This window comes from Ceratotherium simum, chromosome 39, assembly GCF_057802395.1.
Source record: "Ceratotherium simum simum isolate JZ-2026a chromosome 39, ASM5780239v1, whole genome shotgun sequence".
Taxonomy (NCBI): domain Eukaryota; kingdom Metazoa; phylum Chordata; class Mammalia; order Perissodactyla; family Rhinocerotidae; genus Ceratotherium; species Ceratotherium simum.
The window spans coordinates 11,808,069-11,820,942 of NC_141938.1; the positions used below are offsets into that span (position 1 = coordinate 11,808,069).

The 12,874-nt window shown below is 58.8% G+C and overlaps 1 protein-coding gene across 1 annotated transcript; it reads left to right on the forward strand.

Annotated features, from left to right (window-relative positions):
• The first annotated feature begins 233 nt into the window (after positions 1–233).
• On the forward strand, positions 234–12,041 carry KHSRP (KH-type splicing regulatory protein). Its single transcript, XM_087425630.1, is given in 20 exon segments — positions 234–397; positions 399–486; positions 2,207–2,303; positions 2,947–2,985; positions 3,337–3,376; positions 4,337–4,386; positions 4,656–4,727; positions 5,875–5,932; positions 6,245–6,419; positions 6,606–6,704; positions 7,094–7,192; positions 7,314–7,416; positions 8,123–8,223; positions 8,329–8,473; positions 8,552–8,712; positions 8,791–8,900; positions 9,326–9,414; positions 9,524–9,724; positions 9,816–9,893; positions 9,969–12,041. Coding segments are annotated over 20 exon segments (2,247 nt in total). The 3' UTR covers positions 10,247–12,041.
• The last annotated feature ends 833 nt before the right edge of the window (positions 12,042–12,874 follow it).

Consider the following 12,874-nt stretch of genomic DNA (forward strand, 5'->3'; position numbering starts at 1 on the left):
CCGCGATTGGTGTCCGGGGAGGGGCGGACGCCTCCCATTGGCCCGGCGGTGCCGTCCGTCACGCCGGCGGCGGGAGGGGGCGTCCCTCTCCCCCCTCGCCGTCTTCCCAGCCGCTGGGTTCCCAGAGTGCTCCGCGGCCGTGTGGAGCGAGGCCTTGTTCCCGCGTTGAGCCGCCGCCGCCGCCGCCTCCTCCTCAGCTTCAGCCTCCGCGCCAGGCCCGGCCCCGCCGCGCCATGTCGGACTACAGCACCGGAGGACCCCCGCCCGGGCCGCCGCCGCCCGCCGGCGGGGGCGGGGGGTCCGGGGGAGCCGGGGGCGCCGGGGGAGGCCCTCCGCCGGGCCCGCCGGGCGCGGGGGACCGGGGCGGCGGCCCCGGCGGCGGCGGCCCGGGCGGGGGTCGGCCGGGGCCCCTCGCAGCCGCCCGGCGGGGGCGGCCCGGGGATCCGCAAGGACGCCTTCGCCGACGCCGTGCAGCGGGCCCGTCAGGTGAGGAGGCCGCGGGCCCGAGGGGCGCGCGCGCGGGCGGGGAGGGGCGGGGTCACGTGCGCGCGCGGGGTCGCGGGGGGGGGGACCGGGGCCGCCGCGGGGTCACGTGGGGCGGGAGGCGGGGGCCCGGGCGCCTCGAGTGCGGGTGACCCCCTGCACGGGGAAGGGGTATCCGGGGGGGGGTCCCGAAGAGCGGCCCGGGGTGTGCAGGGGCCCTAGGGCGCGGGGACTCACTTTGGGAACCCCCCTGAGGCTCCACGAGGGCATACCCCCTTTCCTGGAAGCAAAGGGTCCTCCTTCCCGGGGGAAGGTCTTGCCCGGCCCCCATCTCCCCATCGGGGCAGTGAGTCCTGTTTCCCCGCAACCCAGTCCCATTTCTGCCCGCTCGCCGGAATGAGAGGACTTTGGGGGGAAAAAGTTCTTCGTCTCGCGCCTAGAAAGTGGAAAGGGAACCTTTTTGCTGCCAGAGTGGCCGGGCCCTCAGCGACATGGGGAGGGTGAGCACCTGGTGGATGCTTCCGGTGGCTTGAAAGCATGGTCTGTCTCTTTTGGGGACGGAGGAGAGGGTCCCATCAGTCTGTCTGGAAGCGGGATGACAACAGGGAAGTGTCACATGCTGGTGTGGCTGACCTCCCCAGCTCCGTTCGCAGCCTCCCCGCGGCCTGGAGGGGAGGAGGCTGGTGGAAAGGGAGGACTTCGCTGCCCCTTTCAGGAAGCAGGCGATCAAGTGCTTTCTGGGGGTTGTCCCAATGCCTGCAGGGCAGGGTGGGAGGTCCCGTTAGGTGCACGCCCTCTTCCCGCCCAGTGTGATCTGTAGCTTTCTCACCTCTGGAGTCGGATCTACCCGGTTATAATGTGCGCTTGATCTGGGCGCCCACCGAACTGTCTGGTTTGAGAAGCAGCTGCAACTGGAGGGGGGCGGGTTGGTGGTGTCTGTTGGGCTGGGATAAGGCCCCATCTGGGCATCCCAAGAGCTTTGGCTCCAGGTGTCAAAAAAAATAAAATAAGAGAGGTGAAAAGATAGATTCTTAGCTCGTGGTTTGTGTTTCTTTGGAAAACTTATAATAATCTCACAGATTCTAGTCTTCAGTTGGTTGGGTTGGGATTTATTTGAAGTTGCTCTTCGTGTGTCTAAGATGTAACGTGTGGTCCAAAAGGGTCTTTCATTTTGGTCCAATGAAGATTTCAGGTGCCTTGAAGCTAAAGCTTCCCTGAGATTTGTTCCACAAATGCAAAAATTTTGAGGGTGAAGGAGGTAAAGACAAGTTGTGCTCTTGAGCATCCCAGAAGAACCTGGCTGTAGTCATGCTTTCTGGTTCTCTGCGCCGGGCGCTCGGGCGAGGAGGTGTCTGAAAGTTTTCCCAGGGGAGATGACCTGCGGGAGGACCCTCCCTGGGGCCTGCCCTGTGGTTCCATTCACTCCTAGAACAAGTCAGTGTGGGTTACAGTCTGACCACAAACAATTTAGGCACAAATCCCATCGAGAAAGGGAGTTTTGAAATTCCTGGATAACTCTTGAACTCTGAGGTCTCAGGTGAAAACTCTTTCTAGAATGTCTTAAACCAGCAGGCTCTTCCCTAAATCAGGGGGAAGCCACTCCCAGGCCAGCAGCAAGAGCTGTTGGGTTTTCATGAGCCAGAGATGTTCTGAGAAGTTGATCTGAGCACCGTGGAGGGTTGTTCTGGTGGTAATTCTTCTGTGCTTACAACTTTATTTCTAGATCGCAGCCAAAATTGGAGGCGACGCTGCTACGACAGTGAATAACAGCACTCCTGATTTTGGTTTTGGGGGCCAAAAGAGGCAGTTAGAAGATGGAGGTAACTGTCTGCTGGGAGGGAGGGCTGGGGGTAGAGAGTGAGGGGCCTTTGTTTGAATGTGGTTCAGAGGAGGGGGAAGCCTGCTGCCATTTTGGTCTTTTAAATCCTCAGCCATCCCAGCTTTGTTCGTTCTTTTTGTTTGGTCTGCCGCCCTGAGGTATCAGGTGGCTGAGAGGAGGGCAGATTATTGTGACCAGGTCCAAGTTGTAAGCTCTCAAGATCGGCCCTCCCCTCCTGGTGGGCTGGGGAAATGCTGGCGGTTTTTTGAGGCCCCACAGAAGCAAAGTTTGACTGGTCCTGGGGTGTGCAGTATTACCCACAGTAGTCAAAATGATGAACTCGGTGATCAGCCCGACTGCTTTCATCGAGGACCCTCCTGCCCCTAAGGCAGGTCCCGTCCTAAGCTGGGAGGACTCAGTGCGGCCATCATTGTGCCCCCATTATCAAGGGCTGCTTTACCCTGAGTGCAGTGGCAGAGTTGATGAAGTCTGGTCCCCCTCTGGGCTGGGTCTCTGCTTCTCTCTTGTCTTGGCTCTGGTGTTGGGGGAGGGGGCCTGTGTGCCAGGACGTGAGGCACCAGCATCGGATCTGAGGCAGCTGTGGGTGGGTGGGAGCTGCATCTGACAGCCTCTCTCTTTCACAGACCAACCGGAGAGCAAGAAACTCGCTTCCCAGGGAGACTGTAAGTCCACTGGGGGACGCGGGCAGAGGGCAGCCTCAGGGTCGTGAGAGGTTTGTAGGAATCAGGAACTAGGAGCACGGAGCAGACAGCACTTCTCCTTTATGGAGGCTCTAGGTGTTCATCATCTGGGGTGTATGAGCCTTAGGGATCCCGGACCCCCAGACACTGAGGCAGAAGTACTCACTGTGTGTGCTGTGTGAGGAGAGGTCCGTAGCGCCCAGGTGCTCGGGAACCCTCAGAAGCACTGTCACAAGTGCTAGTGGCCCCTTGTGCAGGCAGGAGGACCTGGGGCCAGAGTGTGCAGGGTCAAAGAGGACCAGGCCAATCTTTCCTCCTCTTTTCTGTCTGCAGCCATCAGTTCTCAGCTTGGCCCCATCCATCCTCCCCCCAGGTAAGTTGTGATTCAGGGAACACGTCATTTCCTTGTCTGTCAGCTGTCTCTGGCCTTTCTTACGGATTTGGGGGAGCTCTGTCTGGGAGCTGCACTGTTTAGGGCTTTGCCTCCGTTGCTGGTCGACCAGAGAGGACGGAAGGGCAGAGGAGCTGCATTCGTCCCTCGTACATCCCCGTCTGGGCCACAGGGAGGAGAGAGTTGCGGCCCTCAGCTATAATGATGCAAGGGTGGTCTCCACACCCTGTTGCTTCCTTCATTGGGCGGGGACACTCAGAAGCACAGACATCCGTCTTCCCAGAAAAGGTTGGGGACCGGCCTCGGTTTTCTCATCTGCCTTCTGCAGATGCTTGTTCCTTGAGAGCTGGTGGAGCCTGGGGTTCTTTTCCTACCTCCCCCCACCCCCCCATGACCTCAGTCAACCTGACTTAAAATCCTTTGTGAAGGACTACATTGTTTCTTTTTTTTTTTAATGAGCTGGAAGTTTTGTAAAATACAATAAAAATGATTTACTAGGAAAATGAAATGAAAAAGATATAAGGTCAATTTTTTTTTTTTTTAATTAAAGTCAACAGATGTAAAATGACTTTGTCAGATTGCTGTCAAAGTGTCCAGGTGCTCACTCTCGCCCTGAGCGAGTGGGGCAGCACCAGGCCAGGGGCAGTGCTGCCCCAGACCAAGCCTCTCGTGGCCGGGATGGGGAAGCTGAGCCCTCGAGAGGTTGAGTTGAGTGACTTGCTGTGGGGAGAGGGAGCCTCGTGCCGTGGTCACACTCTGCTTGGGCTCATGGGGTCTTGGTCCCCATGTCAGTGGAAGCGGTGTCAGAGGCCAGAGACATCGAGGGCCCCCAGGGGCAGGGGCCGTGGCTTTGAGGGGCCTTTTCTCCAGGACACCGTCTGGCTCTCCCATCTCCCTCCACTTCTTTCCCCCTTGAGACTGACTTTCATCGTCTCTTTGCAGGACTTCAATGACAGAAGAATACAGGGTCCCAGACGGCATGGTGGGACTAAGTGAGTGTGGGTCAGCGTGGTCGGGGATGCCCATTGTCTGTCCCTCTGGGGACCAGTGTCCTGGGAGCCCCTGCAGCCCAGAAGCTTTAGTCTGAGAGGGCCTCCCGTGTTCTGCTCTCCCCCATCCTTTCTGGGTGGGGAGGACGGTGGAGCTTTGGACATGGCTGCTGTCCCCTTGAACATCAGTGGGGCTGGGAACCCCTGCCATGCTGTCATCTCAGTGCTGGGCTCCCCCCATCAGTCTGCTTTTCTCCCTCTTCTCCCCCTAGTCATTGGCAGAGGAGGCGAACAGATCAACAAAATCCAGCAGGATTCAGGCTGCAAAGTCCAGATCTCTCCAGGTATGAGAGAGCCAGATTCGTGCCAGAGTGGGCACTGGGCTGGGTGGGGATGGGGTTAGGTCTTTGCATTTCTTCTTTATTCTTTTTTTTTGTTGAGGAAGATTTGCCCTGAGCTAACATCCTTTGCAGTCTCCCTCTTTTTTTCATACGTGAGCTGCCACCACAGCATGGCCGCTGAGATACGAGTGGTATAGGTCCACACCTGGGAACTGAACACTAGGCCACTGGGGCTGGCGCTGCGTTTCTTTTTTTTCTTTGTGAGGAAGATCAGCCCTGAGCTAACATCCGTGCCCATCTTCCTCTACTTTATATGGGACGCTGCCGCAGCATGGCTTCACAAGCGGCGCGTCGGTGGGCGCCCGGGATCCGAACCTGCGAACCCTGGGCCGCCGCAGCAAAGCGTGCGCGCTTAACCACTGCGCCACTGGGCCAGCCCCCTTGCACTTCTTTTTAATAACCACCTAACTCTAGAAGTGACATAGACTGGCTTTTGTTTGTTGAGTGCTTTCTGTGTGCCAGGCTAGGCGCAGTAGCTCAACTCGTATAGCAACTCAAGGTATAGCTGCGACTGTTGTTTTCTTTGATTTTACAGTTAGTGGGGAGGGTTGAGTGGAAGATCTAGAATTGTATACAAGAAGCCTCGCCTAGTCCCTGCTCTGAACCATTATGTTAAGCTGCCACCTAAACTAGACTGGTGGAAAACGAGCAGGAGGATGTGAGGCGGGGGGATACAGTAGAAAGAAGCTTGGAGGTCAGGCCTGGGTTTCAATCCCAAGTTTTCAGTTCACCTGCTGGTGCCTGCCCTACGGGGTTCCCGAGGACCTGCTCTAGCACGTGTGAAGTTGTTGGTTGTGGGTGGTGCTCATGCGATCATCAGTGGTGGGAGGGGCCCAGGTTTTGGACCTTCTGGAATCTGCCTCTCCTTCCCCCTCATCTTTTTCCGCACAAGTTCTGTCTCCCTTGCTGGACTTGAAGCTTCCTGACCTTAGCCTTGTATATTGCAGCCTCCCAGGTGTTTGGGGAAGTAAATGGATTTGTCAGGCAGCCAGATGGTGGCAGAAGTGGCCGTTGGTTGTTCTGGAAGTTTCCTCACCTCCAGTGTCCTCAGACCCGGGAAGGCATTGATCTTATCTCCTTTTCTCTCCAGACAGCGGCGGCCTGCCCGAGCGCAGCGTGTCCTTGACAGGAGCCCCAGAGTCTGTCCAGTAAGTCCTTGGTGGGCCTGTCATTGTGACGAGGGGAGTGGTCAGAAGTCCTCTCGATGCTTTTGAAAGTTGGGGGTGACCCCCACCCCATGTCCCTCAACCCCTGCCCTCTCCAGAGGGCCGTACTGACCCATTGATTCCTCCGACTCCTAAGATCTGGGAAACCTGACCCTGGATAACCCCAGCCCCAGGGACTGGACTCTCCTCGTCATCTGTCACACACACATGTCGGAGGCGCCTTCTTCCCTTTGAGCTGGGTGGACTGCGGGGCCAGTTCTCTTTCAAGTGACGGCATCCTCTTCCCCTTCCCAGGAAAGCAAAGATGATGCTGGATGACATCGTCTCTCGGGGTCGTGGGGGCCCCCCAGGACAGTTCCATGACAACGCCAACGGCGGCCAGAACGGCACGGTGCAGGAGATTATGATCCCGGCCGGGAAGGCGGGCCTGGTCATCGGCAAAGGCGGGGAGACGATTAAGCAGCTGCAGGTGAGGGGGAAGGATGGAGGACAGAGGCTCCTTCCATCTCAAGAAAGTTCCCTTCCTGTGTGTGTGTGTCTCACACACTGCCTGCTTTACCAGTCTTTGTCCTCTTGGTCACGCCTGCCCCGGCGTGCACCAGCCCCAGAAAGTCCTGCCAAAGCCGAGCCCTGACAGTCAGTGTTGCTTGTGCAGGAGCGAGCTGGAGTGAAGATGATTTTAATTCAAGACGGTTCCCAGAACACAAACGTGGACAAACCTCTCCGGATCATTGGCGATCCTTACAAAGTGCAGGTGAGTGCACCCTGGGGTGGTGGGGGTTCTGGAAAAGTGAGGCCGGGCGGGTCGGCTGGGATCTGCATTTGTTGGAGATTTGTATGAACGAGCGTCAAGTGGAGAGGTTTTTAAGAACGCTGACTTGGAAGTCAGCGCAGAACAAATGTTCTTGTGCTGAACTCTCCTTCCCGGCCTTCGGTACGTGAGGAAGTGGCCTAAACTCTGATCTTCCGTTTTCTTATCTGGAAAATGGGTGCTGGGCGTGCCTGCCTCTCAGGGTGGCAGATAATGAGCTCAGCACGCGTGTGTCGGGCCTTAGCTTAGGCCCCTGATCCCTCAGGACGGGGGAGACCCGGGGCTGGGGGGCAGCAGGACTCACCGTGTGCGCCGTGCTCTGGGTGTTGCAGCAAGCCTGCGAGATGGTGATGGACATCCTTCGGGAGCGTGACCAGGGCGGCTTCGGGGACCGGAACGAGTATGGATCCCGGATCGGCGGGGGCATTGATGTGAGTGCAGGCCTCCCGTGGCGGAGGGCTGTGGGGCAGGGATGGCTCCTTTCGTGGCCATTGGGCAGCAGAGCTGCGGGGCCGGAACCCAGCTGACCCCTCTGCCTACCTCCCTCCTCAGGTGCCAGTGCCCAGGCATTCTGTCGGTGTGGTCATTGGCCGGAGCGGGGAGATGATCAAGAAGATCCAGAACGACGCCGGCGTGCGGATACAGTTCAAGCAAGGTCAGGGCCACGCCCAGGAGAGGCCGGGCGGTGTGGCTGTTGGCCGGTTCTGTCCTCTCAGGGTCACTTAGGGTCCCCTGTGGGCAGCCTGCACCGTGGTTGGTCTGTTCAGCCTCTTTGTGGTGCCTCGTTAGTCCTAGGCCATCAGGACATGCCTTGTCTACTCCTCCGTGGGACAGCCACGTGAGAGCCAGTGGTGGGCAGCCTTTCCAAGTCCAAAGGGAGTATGTTTTCCTCTCCCATTGGACCTCCCCTTCCCTCTCCCCACCAAGTGGCCCCTCCCTCAGGGCGGCCTGGATGCCCTGAGCTGAGTTGGATCCCTCTCCCCCCGCTCCGGGCTCCTGCCGGGCCCCAGGGAGAGTCTGGGGGGCAGGTCTGTCAGGGGAGTGGCCCTCTGTTACTTCTCAGAGGCTTGTTGCTCTGAGTCCTGTAAGATGCATTGGGTAGTTCTGGGGGTGTCGAGTGCAGAAAGAAGCCTCGGCCGCCCCCTGCCGTAGCTGTTTGGTTTCCCTCTCTGGGGACGTGGGCCCGCCTGCCTCCTTCCCGGCTCCTCAGTACGTGGAGTGTGGTGAGAGGTGCTTGGAGTCTGAGGTGGTTCAGATACCCCACTTGGCACAGCGATGCTTTGGAGAGGCAGTGCTGCAAGGGTTTAGAGTTGTGCTTCTCTCGTAAATCCGTCTCTCTGCTCTCTGGGTGCTGGCCTCAGACGACGGGACGGGCCCCGAGAAGATAGCTCACATAATGGGGCCCCCGGACCGGTGCGAGCACGCAGCGCGGATCATCAATGACCTCCTCCAGAGCCTCAGGGTGGGTGAGGGCTGGTGGGGTCCCAGGGGGCTGGCCGGCCCGCCCAGGGAAGTCCCAGGGCCAGGCTGGCTTCCTGCCTTCACCCTCCATCTCCCTGTCTTGCAGAGTGGTCCTCCGGGCCCTCCAGGGGGTCCTGGCATGCCCCCGGGTGGCCGGGGCCGAGGAAGGGGCCAGGGCAACTGGGGCCCGCCTGGCGGGGAGATGACCTTTTCCATCCCCACTCATAAGTGCGGGCTGGTCATCGGCCGAGGTGAGTAGATCCCTCCACGCTCCGTCCCTCACCCACTCTCTCCTCCCACCCCCCTTCACTGTCTGCGGCCCCCCACAGGTGGTGAGAACGTGAAAGCCATAAACCAGCAGACGGGCGCCTTCGTAGAGATCTCCCGGCAGCTGCCGCCCAACGGGGACCCCAACTTCAAACTCTTCATCATCCGGGGCTCCCCGCAGCAGATTGACCACGCCAAGCAGCTCATCGAGGAGAAGATTGAGGTGGGCTCAGGGAGGCGCTGGGAGCCGGGGCTCGGCTCCTGTCTCCCTCCCCGCTGACCTTGTCCCGTTCTCCTTCAGGGTCCCCTCTGCCCAGTCGGACCAGGCCCTGGGGGACCAGGCCCTGCCGGCCCCATGGGGCCCTTCAACCCCGGCCCCTTCAATCAGGGGCCCCCCGGGGCTCCCCCTCAGTGAGTATTCTCTCGGCTTCCTGGGATGTAGGGGGTGGGGTCGCCATGCTGGCGAGAAGAGCAGCAGGCCCCATTTCCATGCACTGCCAAGAGATCCATCCCGTCTTCTGGGCGTGCTGGTTGTACAGGCCCCAAACGTGACCCCGTCCAGCCCCCTGCCTCACAGGCGCCATTTTTAAAAGACACCCCAAGCGCTGATCCTATTCTTTTCCACCCTGTGTATAAATCCGGGCGTGTTGAATCTGGGGACTTGCGCATCCTTGGGCTGACACAGCCTGTGTCTCCTGCCTTGTCTGTCTCACGCCTTTCCCTGGGCGAGGGGCTCCACGCAGGCGGGGGTCTGGGCCTGGGCCCGCTTCCTGCAGCCGTCCCTGCCCCTCGAGGAGCGGCCCTGGCTCATGTGTTCCCTCTTTCTCCTCCTGCAGTGCCGGGGGCCCCCCTCCTCACCAGTACCCCCCCCAGGGCTGGGGCAACACCTACCCCCAGTGGCAACCACCTGCTCCTCACGATCCAAGTAAGTAAGGCCGCCCGGGCGAGGGGCAGGACAGGCCTGGGCACCCAGTGGGGCCACAGGGCTGGCTGCCTGGACTCCACGCCTCAGGCCGCCTTCCCTCCTCCCGCAGACAAAGCCGCCGCGGCTGCCGCCGACCCCAATGCTGCCTGGGCCGCCTACTACTCACACTACTACCAGCAGCCCCCAGGCCCCGTGCCCGGCCCCGCACCAGCCCCCGCGGCCCCGCCTGCCCAGGGCGAGCCCCCCCAGCCCCCACCTGCCGGCCAGTCGGACTACACTAAGGCCTGGGAAGAGTATTACAAGAAGATCGGTGAGTGTGGGGCCGCGGCAGGGGCTCCAGTGAGCGGGCGGCGGGAGGGCTGCGTCCGGGCTCTTCTCTGACCTCTCCGGCCCCTCCGCAGGCCAGCAGCCCCAGCAGCCCGGAGCGCCGCCACAGCAGGACTACACGAAGGCCTGGGAGGAGTACTACAAGAAGCAAGGTGAGCCGGGGGCCGCGGGGCGGGGCCGGCCCACTCTCGCCCAGCTGTCCTCACTCACCCTCTGTGCCCCCGCAGCTCAAGTGGCCACCGGAGGGGGTCCGGGAGCGCCCCCAGGCTCCCAGCCGGACTACAGTGCCGCCTGGGCTGAATATTACAGACAGCAGGCCGCTTACTACGGACAGACCCCAGGTCCTGGCGGCCCCCAGCCTCCACCCACACAGCAGGGACAGCAGCAGGCAAGTGGGAATTGCCACCCTCCTCCTCCTCCTTTTTCCTTCCAACCCCCGGCCACCGTCCATCCTGCCTTAGTGGGTAGCGCCGGCAATCCCTTCCCCTGCGGGGTGTGTCCTTGATGCCTGCAGCGGGGGCCGTGTGGCCAGAGGTCTCCGGGAGCCCCCACGAGCCGGGGGCAGTGTGCGCTGGGTCCAGAGGTTAAACGAAGAGGCCTCCCTCCGCCGGCCCGCTTGTTCCTGTGTACCGCTGTCGTGATGCTGGGGGAGAGCGGAGACAAACGCCGGGTGGAACTGTTGAACTGGTGGGTAGTCCTGGGGTGGGGGCGGGCCGTCGCTCCACCGTTGGTCGCCGTCCTGGCTGCTAACTCGCTCACTCAAAATCTGGCCACTTGGGAAGAAAACGGATCTGTTTTCCCCTCTTCTGCATTACTTTTGGTTTTAGTTCTTTTTAGTCCTTTATTTTTAAACCCATGATCTTTCCCCGGTGTCCAAGTGACTGTGTGTGTTGCAGGCGGCCCCACGTGGGTCAGCCCTGGCTCTGGCCGGTCGTGGGGAGCCTGCCCAGGGGCCTGGCCGCGGGGCCCCGCGCTCCCCCGGCCTGGGCTCAGCCGCCTCTGCTCTCGCGCCCGCCTCTGTGTCCCGGTCTTGTCTGTGAAGTGGGCATGACGATCGCTGCCACCTTCCAACCTACCTCACAGGGGTGTTGTGGGGACTCCGTGATCTCTGAGATTGTTGATGTTGTGATGCGCCGGGAGCCGCCCGCTTCCTGAAGACGAAGGGCACCCTCCTCCCTCCAGACCCTGAGCGCGCTTCTCTCCTGCTCTCTCTCCCTCTCTCTCTCTCTCTGCGGCCCCGCTTCTCTCCTCCCTGCCTTGGTGTCCCTCTCTCTCCTCCATCAGGAGCCAGTCTGACTTCAGCCGACCCCCAGAGCACTTGACTAGACAGTTACAAACACATCCTTCCAGCCTGCGCTCGCACAGGCTCGGGAGAGGGGCTTCCTGGCCCCTCCTCGCCACTGTCCCCCTAGTCTCCTGCCCCCTCCTCCCCTCCCCGTAGTGACCAATTCCTATCTCTTCCCTCTCCGCAGGCTCAATGAATCGAATGAATGTGAACTTCTTCATCTGTGAAAATCTTTTATTATTTTTCCATTTTGTTCTGTTTGGGGGCTTTTTTTTGTTTCTTTTTTTTTTTTCCGTTTGGCGAGAGAGCGATGGCTGCTGTGGGGGGGGTATGGGGGAGCCCTCACTGTGAGTGGCGTGGAGGTCGCAGCACGGGCGACGCCGGGCTCTCGCTCTCTCGCTCATTCTGTGTGTCTCACATGCTTTTTTTCTTTCAAAATTGGGATCCTTCATGTTGAGCCAGCCATAGAAGATAGCGAGAACTAAAATCTCTGCAAAAAAAAAAAAAGAAATTTTTAAAATAAAAAACACAGAAAGCAAAACAAAACCTATAAAATTATATATATATATATAAAAATCTCTATACGTCCCCAGCCTTCCTGAAACTGCCTTTTTCAGGGGAAAGCAATTCATTTTCTCCCTGCCACCCTCGGCCCTCTTCGTGTTTTTAAAATAAACTTTTAAAAAGGAAACAAAGTCACTCTTGCTATTTCTTTTTTTTTTTTTAGTTAGAGTTGGAACATTCCTTGGACCAGGTGTTTCTATTGCAGGAAAGCCCACCCCCCACCCCCCACCCCCAGTGAGCCCCTCGGCCTCTGCTCCTCCTCTCTGTCCTTCCGCCCTCGCTCGGCTCCCCTGCGGCCCTCCCATCCCCCCCAGGACTGGTCTGTCGTGTTTCATCTGTTAAAGAGGACATTGAAAACAAATTGAGAACAAAACAAACAAAAAACTTGTATGGCAGTTTTTACTTTTTATCGCTCGTTTTTAACTTCACAAATAAATGATAACAAAACCTCCCCGTGTCTGCTGGGTGCCGTGTCTCTCTCTCTCTCTCTCTCACTCTCCCTCCCTCCCTCCCTCCTCCCCCTGTAGAGTTTTGAAGCAGATGTTTGTTCTTTATAGATGTTGTAAAAGCCTGATAATGGTGATTGGAAATTACAAGCTTTGTGTTGTGTTTTTTTCTTTTTTTTTTCTTTTTTTTTTTAAGAAAACAATTATAAGAGAAAATAGTTTTTTGCAGGCGCATTGTGCTTTCCTAACCACCCCCCCCCCTTTTTTTTTTTGGTTAAATAAAGTGCTTTTTGTCTAAAACTGCGTGCTGGCCGCAGTTGTGTTCGTAAAGTTGAAGAGGAACAATGCTTGGCCGATGAGAGTGGGGTATGGTCCCCCAAAAACTTTGCCCTTGTGCTCTTGCCTTGCAGGAAGGGAATGGGCTGAGCCCCTGCGGTGCGGTCTCCCCCCACCCCGTTTATCCCTCTGGGAACTTGGGGAGCAAGGCACCCAGGGGGAATCCCTGGGGACAGGTGTTCCCATGGATGCGGTCTGCCACACAGCAAACCCAGGCCGTGCCTCACGGGAGTCAGCCTGGCCTTGATCCGTGCCTGGCTGTGGCCTATTTCCTTAGCGAGCCTGAGGTGGAAACCTGGCATGTTCAAGGAAATGGTGCCAGGTGCAGTGCTTGGTGGCAGGCCACGGCCTCCCAAGGATGAGGATGGGAGACTGAACCGAGGGGCCACCTGAGCTGTCTCGCCCAGGGGTGGCATCTGTGGCATACTGTATGGGTGGAGTGTTCATTGTGGACTTATGGTTGAATACCGATGCTTAAAAATGAGGTTTCACGTTCAGAATC